This window comes from Phoxinus phoxinus, assembly GCF_949152265.1.
Source record: "Phoxinus phoxinus genome assembly, chromosome: 8".
NCBI lineage: Eukaryota > Metazoa > Chordata > Actinopteri > Cypriniformes > Leuciscidae > Phoxinus > Phoxinus phoxinus.
The window spans coordinates 28,457,040-28,465,685 of record NC_136883.1 but is presented as its reverse complement, the minus strand read 5'-3'; the positions used below and the strand labels follow the sequence as shown (position 1 = coordinate 28,465,685).

Below are 8,646 nucleotides of genomic sequence, written 5' to 3'. Positions count from 1 at the left end.
TACCGTTTTCAACTAAAAACGGAAAACTTATTGTGTTTTGGCCTTTCATTTACATTATTATTTTGGGGGCCTGAAAACAGAAACGTTTTGAAGCAAGTTTTCAACGTGCAAGTTTTTGAAAATGTTACCGTTATTTTCTCTGTGTAAACTACGCACAAAAACTTGAATTCGTGAAAGCGGTGACGTCATGCGCATGCGTACTCCTTGTTTAGTCTATCCACCTTATTTTTCGAGTAATGTGTTTTCTGTGAATGTGTGAAACTTTCGATTTATTAGCCGCTATAGGGAAATAACGAGAAGAATATATCGAAGTGCAGTAAACTGTAAAATCGTTTGCGCTTTAAACTAGCGTGTTTATAATTTAGACACTACATTAAAATAATACGGTAAGAAATACCAGTGTGCAATATCAAGCGGCACAACAAGCTGTTTTGTAAAAAGAACTGGAACCGAATGACACCAGAAGCCAGACACCTGAAAAATAAGGTGGATATGCGCTCAGTTTCTTTACAAAGTGACATCACCAACTACTGGCCTGGCATGCATAATACAGCATTTTAGTCGTTCACAAACATGAACATAAGCTAAAACAAATCAAGACCATTCTTATTATTTGGTTATTTTTATAACAAACATACATCTTCCTAGTTATGCCAAGCTCTGAAATATTTTAGAAATTGTGAGTCATTGGAGCCTTCAAATAGTATTGTGGACAGACACGCAGTAACTGGCCTTGAAGACAAACAGCTTTGAGATCCAAGTGGTCTAAGTAAATATACAAAATATTAACAAAGGTTCATTTTACAACAGTCAATACAAAATACTAATAGTTTGTATCAAGCAAGTCATAAAATTGAAAGAAAATCAATCCTCATGATTATCTTCTTTTAAACTAATCTTAAATCTCCTACTCGAATGATTCATTTGTTTTTAATTGAATTAAGATACTCTTCGTTTTTTTAAACTCTGCATCCCTTTTAACTCGATTTAAACAAAAGTCTAAAATCTTTACAGTCTAAAACACCTCAGTGATACTTACAAACTTATGGAGAAAAAACATGAGAACAATAATGAAAAAGAAGAGCTTGTTTATTTGGCAAAAGCCACAAACAGTTGAGTAACTTGGTAAAGTTGTGTTAGTCTCAAAAGGAGAAATATGTAACTGTCAACAGAGAAGCTGAAAAAGTATTTAGAAAAAAATGATTATTTAGCACTGCTTATTTGTCAATTTACTCAGAAACACTAATATAAGAGCATAACTGTAATACAAACAATTGCCAAAAACGTTTAAGAGTTGTTGTTTAAAAAAAGAAAAGAAATGAATACTTTTATTCAGGGAGGGCATTAAATAGATCAAAAGTCACAATAAATGCTGTTCTTTTGAGCTTTCTGTTCATCAAAGAATCCTGAAAAAATGTATCATGGTTTCCACAATTTAAAAAAAAAAAAATAAGCAGCACAACCGTTTTCAATATTGATAATAATGAGAAATGTTTCTTGAGCAATGATGCTGGAAATTCAGCTCTGCCATCACAGCAATATGTTTTCTTTAAAAATATATTTAAAAAAATAAGTATTTTGAATTGAACGGTAGTGTACCTGATTCATAAAACAACAAAAGACTGAACTTTAAAAAATGTCATGAGTACACATTTGTAACACTCTTTTGTTTTCAAAGGCAGCTAATATGATTCAAAATCTATTGGTGAATCATGTTCTATCAAAAGAGAGCATGAGCTGAGAGTGAAAAAAATGGAAACGCATTGCTTATTTGAATGAACATTTATTTCCATAAAATAAAAAAAGTGCTCCTCTGCATGTGGCACTGCAGACTAGCCACAGCTAGAGAGCGTTAATACAGCTTTGCTGCAAAGCACACAGACATAGTGTTAGTATGTCAGCCATAACCTCTCTGTTAATGTCATGAGAGTATAATACTGTAGAGTTCTGCGCCCTTCATATTCATGACAACAAGAGATGCCAACACAAAAGAAGAAAAAACACTATTCAGAGATTTTTAATTAAATTATTTTTTTAAATGACGGGCTGAAATCTTTGTTGTTCCAATAAAAATATAAAAAGTAATATAAACTGGGCAGCTACTATTCCATGAAAGTAACTGACTGTATTATTATTATTATCAGGCAAAAACAGTTCCGATCATGAGTATTAGACTAAGTTCAGAGTTCACATGGCCCAAGTTATGTTGGCTGCATGTTCTTTAGCCTTCATGCGCAGTACAGCAATGCTGGAGGACCGCCGCTCAAACTCGGGTTTGGTCTCGAACGCGGCGTGACTGTTCGGTGAAGGAGCCAGAAGTGAATCGGCGAAGAAGTTATTGAGAGACACGTGATTAACTCCAAACTGATTTTGCTGGTGATTGGGGAAGCCCACGTAACCGTGCTCGGCGGCCCTCGGCGAGTGGGGGTAGGGTGATGTCACGCAGGGAGGGGAACCTCGCGGGATCATGCAGGACGACACTACGGAGCTGCCTGGAGCGGGACCTGTCCATAAGTTGTTGGGAATCTGTGTGGTCAGAGAATGTGAGACAAAAAAAACACTGTTTGGTACATGTGATGAAATGGAGATGGAAAAACAACAACAGGCTTGAATAATTATCAAAATAAAGAAAACCAAATGTTTGAAAATTCATCAAGATTCCGATTTTGGGAAGTTAATTAAATTTGAAAACATAAATCAATGCATTTTTGTGTGCCTGGGAAAAGTTTCTGATAAACCGATGACATTATATCAGATACACCCTCAATCTGCATTAAAATACAGTGACGATTATGTCCAAGACTTTAAATGGATCCAGACCAGGGTTTTAAAAACAAACCCTGCCGTCCACAAAAATGCATCTGTGTTCACCACAAAAATCTTGAGTGTACACATGTCACGGGCATAAGACAAACACAAGGCCTGCAGTCTGGTTTACAACATGCCTGGTGCAATAAGGACCTGCTGTAATGTCACATTAAGGCAGAGGCTTTTTTATACATGGAAAACGCATGAGTAAGGAATCTGCTCTCGGATGAAGGAAATTGAGGTCCCGCGGTGCCATGTAAATCTTCCTCTCCTATCATCCAAACAGGTTTTGTCAGTTACCGTGAGACGGCTCTCTGCAGCCTGACTGACCGCCCACCCTCACCCTCGCCCGTCACAACAGATCCAACGCTTGCAGTCAACTATTCATGCTTTGTGTTCGGGTCAGTAAGGACCATAGGCTATTTGCTGAAATTACGTCAAATGTTTTGTGACTTTTGAGTCATATTTTGTAATCGGATCAATAAATACTGTCACCTTGAAAAAAAAATGTTTTTACAAAAAAAGATCATGAAATCTACTTATACAATGTATGACAAATATGTGATTACATCCGAGACATATAGTGCAAAAACGCTGTTAAAGACATTCAGAACAACAATTCAGGGTTGCCAATAGAGGTGATGCTGATGCATATTTAATAAACGGCCATGCATTAGATGATTTATTATTATTATTATTATTATAATGATTGAGTGACTCACCTGTGAGTAGCTGTCTGTCCGGGGCAGCATTGATATGTCATAGGTTGCTGCAAAGTGGCTTTTGGCCTGTTGGATCTGTCCATATCTTTCTCTCTTCCTCCACTTGGCTCTTCTGTTCTGGAACCATACCTTGAATAGAAAGAGGAAAGTTTAGTCATTTTTCCATGACGTTTAATGATTGAATGAATCTGAGTAAGTACTGAGTAACAGTAATTAACTACATGTACTATAGGATTATGGTTAAAATTAGGGTTTGTTTTAGGGTTAGTTACATGTAATTATGCATAATTTATTGTTAAATTCGTGAATTGTGACATAGGAAGGGTTACTAAGTTTAGATTGAAAACAAATCTAAAGGTTTTGTATAATGCAAAAAGGCTCTTTAGGTTATTAAAATATTCTTTACACAAAGAATACAAAAATTGTTATTTTAGGAACTGGTCACTGAAAGGTTCTTTGGGGAACCATAAATAGTTCTAATCTAAAGAACCTTTTTCCACAATAAAGAACCTTTTGTGCAATGAAAAGATTCCATGGATGTTAAAGGTTCCTCGTGGAACTATCAATGCCAATAAAGCTTTATTTGAACCCCCCTTTTGGAACCTTTATTTTGTATATTTTAGTGAGCAATGTAAATATGTTTTCATCAGGACAGCATCTTTATTTCCATCATTTCATCGTCTCACTTTCTTCTTTCATTTCTTTTTCATTAGTTTTCAAGGGTTAAACTTGATTTTGTTCATCAGTTATTAAATTCAAAATGGTTGAAAAATCGCAATGAACAAACACATTCTCAACCAACTCGTCTCATCGTTCAGATAACATTCCCATTACCAACAGGTCTATGTATGAGGCCACAGGTTTCTCATTGAAAGCAATGGATTATCCTGCATGTCGAAAAATGTGACGCCGAGCGTCAAGCGCGAAGCGTAAATGTGTTGAATGAACAGGTTATTATTCCACCACTGTCATTTTAACTTAAACATTTCAGCCTGAAATTCATGTACCGTTTTCAATTATAATTTTTTTACTTGTTTACTTTGAGGAATGCAAGTTTGAGGAATCACATTTGATTTGAATGTTTGAGTAAAACGTCCTCAAACATAATGACGTTTTTCTCAGACAAGGCCTAAGTTCTTGAAAAGTTCCTAAATATAAAAAACAACAACGAAAGAGTTTTAGAGAATCCAAATGAAAGTGAGCCGTTACCTGAACTCTTGCCTCCGTGAGCTCTGTTCTCATGGCCAGCTGTTCTCTCACATACACATCTGGGTAATGTGTTTTCTGGAAGACTTTCTCGAGCTCCTCGAGTTGAGCGCTGGTAAAGGTTGTGCGATGGCGTCTCTTCTTGCTGCTCGACACGTTGCTGTCGCATTTTTCGCCGATGTCGTCCAGCTCTTGTTTGTCTGGTCCGGTTGTGGCCGGTGAGACTCTGACACTGCAGCAGTTCTCCATCGCGTGCAGGCTGCTGTCCTCCGTTTTTGGAGCGCAGTAGTTTACGCCTGTGATCATTATTAAAATAAAGGTAGTTGACATAACATTGCAGTTTCAGAATAATCTAAAATTAAATCTAAAACTATTTTGTTTTTAATTCAACATATAAACTGCATGGAATAAAATTGTAGCTAGGCTGTAAACTTTTTCCAAATGTTTATTTTACACCGTATATGATGATCTCAAAGGGTGTATGCCTATACAAAATTAAGGAAAAAAACAAGACCTTAAATAGGCTATGCACTTTATTAATTTCTATATAAATGAAAAAGTTTATGTTAGTCCTGTCAACTGTCTTTATAGCGAAAAAAAAGGATGGAATGTATAGGCCTGTATTATTGGTCCATTTTCATATTTCTCTTTTAATGAAAAAAAAAAAATCACTTATCTGTATTGTTTTCGAATGACTTTTTAATGAAAAGTGTTACCAAAAGTTGCCCATTAACCGATGAGCAAATAAATGAGCAATATAGTTTTAAAGGTCAAAAAAGTTTTAGAATTATAAGGAATTAGTCAAGGGACAAGTTTCTTAAAAAAATATATAGGCTATATCTAAAAACAAAAGAAACAACTTTGTAGCTGTTTTATATTCATAACTAAGACCTAGGCCTATATTTTTTATATTACAACTCAACAGATTATTCAAACGTTTGAATTGTTGAAAAGTTGCTTTTCAATATTTAAATATTGGTTAAATCTGGCTATATTTTTTCACATTTAGTTCTTAGATAATCTTTTTCGCTATTTAAGGCTACCGATAGGCCATTTTAAATATAAAATAAAAACCTTTATCGTTGGAATATACGCAAAACAGCAAATTATCTTCTAATAGGCTAATTTGTTTTACACATAAAAATAAAGGTTATTACAAAAAGTGATCTTTATAGTCTGATGCCACAGGAGGACATTATGACACAAAGAACTTTTTCACTTTTCATCACATAAATTGGTGCTTTAAATGATTGAACGCATTGACCTGAATAAACTTTTTAAGAACTTAATTTGAGAACCACATAGCAACAAAAAAAACCACGGAAGAATCTTTAAATGTTTTACAAAATGGTTTGTTACATTTTACAAAGTTGGTACGTTCTTATTTTTCTCAAAGCCAGACTTACTGTTTTGGTTGTCACACGGAGACGATCTGTCCATCGTGCTGTGTTGCTCATTGCTCTGCATCGAGAAGGCTTGGACGCATTTCGGTGATGTCTTGTTGTAGTACGGCACATTGTCTAAAGTCTCCATGACTTGGTCCATGTAGTAATCGCTGCCTTTAATCGCTTGACTTTTCAAGAACTTGTCGCTCAAGTACTCCATCATGGTCCTCTGGCCTCGTCTCAAGCATGAAGAGCGGCAATGGACACCATAAATGTTTTAGTGATGTCAAAAATGAAGCAATGCAGGCAATTATTTGTACAAGTCGTTAATTTGTCTTGTCTTAAAGAGACCGAGGGCCACTCTTTATACGGCAAAGAGTGGGAGATTCAAGCAACCACCCAACTTCTGAATATGGAGAAGCTGAGACTCCACCCACGCGCACAAGCACTAAATAAGATTTATGAAACTCTCTGATGACCCGAAATGAAACAGTCACACTTGCTTTCGCTTTCAGTGTGTTTGTGTATCTCTAATGGTCATTAACTGATAAATCCGAGATATTGCGCGATGTCTAAAGTGTTAAACCATTTATTAACAATATATTAAGCATTTCACTAATCATATTAAAGTTGGATGAATGTTTAAAGAACACTATATAGGCCTAAGTTGTCTTTATAAAGCACGCTTTACAATTTTTTTACGTTATTTAATTAAACGAATAAAGTTATTAGGCTAATAAATAACATCGCGAGGAAAACACCAAAACGTTCTACTACAGTGTAACTTTTGTAGGAAAAAACTGTATTTCACTGCAAATGGCACACTTCATTTTCTTAATATTTAATAAGCGTAAAATGTTCCAGCGCATAATTGCCAGAAAAATATAGGCCTAGAGTCACGCATTGTGATAGGATAAAAAAAAATTATGTTACTGTTCTGTAAATGTCCTTCAATTATTTAAGCATCTTATTTGCTATTGAATGATTTTAATGTGATAATAGGCTACGTTTTATTTATTAAAACAATCAGAAATATTTTTAAATAAAGTATGCACATTGCCTTGTTAAATATAGCCTAATGTACATTTTCAATGAAATTATAACATACTTTTGACTTATTTCAAACGTTTTTACAATCCAGTAAAATGACACCCATATTTAGGCCTATTTAAGATTTTTAATTTACAGATAGGCTACACGTTTCAGAGAACCAGTAAACAGGCATTTGCTGCAGCACTTTTTTTTAAAGATAATTTTTCTTCTTATAACATTATTCTAATAGTTATTTATATCGGCTCATGAAACGTCAATCTGAATCTTCCAATCAATAATACGACGAATAATATCACGACGGCACGCAGCGCTTGCTGACCGGTCACACTCATAACTCAACTGTGAAGAAATGCAGGCTATGTGACCTGAAAATAATAATAATAATTTAAATCACTTTTTTCACGCCATTTGAAGAGCTAGGCCTATCCTTTCAAAGTTCACGATAACTGATCATAAATATGCTTTAATTGTCACTAATTATCAAGCCTGATAAAAGTTATTATAAAAGTAATATCACACTTTTAATAGCACACTTTCAATAAAAGTGTGATATTAAAAACTATCAGAGTGGAGTAATTTCTTCTGTACTTTTTAGCTTAGTTGACACACTTGGCTTTATCCAAAATCCGCTGAAAACGCAAACAACGCAGAGCTTCTCATTCCGGACAGCAACAGTTGTGACACGCGCAGAAAGCATTTGCAAGAGTCATTTTTGGATGCGAGATTATAAAGCTCGGCACCAAAATGATTTTGCGACCACCTAAACGTTTGTATCTCAAACAGGAAAGGCGTCATCCGATACCACCCTCACTCCAAAGTGTGTGTAAGAGATCACCGTCTTCTCTCTGCCAGCAAACCTTACCACCTGCCAGGCTAGCCATATCTAAGGGTCACTTACAATGCTTGGGGTTTGATGGTGCCACTCCGAGAAAAAATGAAAATAAATAGGGGTGCTCTTAAGTAGCAGGGGGGGTTCTTATTAAGGCTCTGAAATGACCTTCTATTTGGACCTCTTGCTGAGGGGAAAATGTGAGAAATTCTGTGTGGTTTGTTGAAATTGTGTCTGCGCATTAGAAGCAAAGCACATGAAAGCGCAGAAGAAGCTATATTACTTACGGTCTAATTTCACTCAATTAAGCGCGTAAACACACGCGATACTGCAAAATCAACTAAAAGAAGTGAACATCAAAGCAATGAGGTATTTCAAACACTTGATCTGTCATTCGATCCTTTCAATACCAAATAATAAATAAATAAAAACATTATGTGAAAATGTTCTCCAAATTTAGTCTTTATTTTTGTATCATTATTGATTATTATTTTTGATGTTGCAAGCATGCATTATACTCAAATCTTGAACAAATTATTAATTAAAACATAATATATGAAGTCTTAATAACATACAATATTCATAACCTGTGAGGATCCTTGCATGTCATTGACATATAATGTAATATAATATAATTTAATGT

At 35.1% G+C, this 8,646-nt stretch overlaps 1 protein-coding gene across 1 annotated transcript; it reads right to left on the bottom strand.

Moving 5' to 3' along the window:
• Positions 1–1,072: 1,072 nt before the first annotated feature.
• On the bottom strand, positions 1,073–6,529 carry alx1 (ALX homeobox 1). The gene is made up of 4 exons (XM_079621366.1): positions 6,143–6,529; positions 4,740–5,032; positions 3,531–3,659; positions 1,073–2,526 (listed from the first exon to the last, which is right to left on the bottom strand). Exons 1-4 carry the CDS (start codon positions 6,342–6,344, stop codon positions 2,188–2,190), a joined length of 963 nt encoding a protein of 320 aa, XP_079477492.1. The 5' UTR covers positions 6,345–6,529; the 3' UTR covers positions 1,073–2,187.
• Between the last annotated feature and the right edge of the window lie 2,117 nt (positions 6,530–8,646).

Coding starts and splice junctions, on each gene's coding strand:
- alx1 (XM_079621366.1), bottom strand. CDS start 6,344: ATGATGGAGTACTTGAGCGACAAGTTCTTGAAAAGTCAAGCGATTAAA. Junction 5,033..6,142: donor TCCGTGTGACAACCAAAACA/GTAAGTCTGGCT, acceptor TAATGATCACAG/GCGTAAACTACTGCGCTCCA. Junction 2,527..3,530: donor GGACAGACAGCTACTCACAG/GTGAGTCACTCA, acceptor CTGACCACACAG/ATTCCCAACAACTTATGGAC.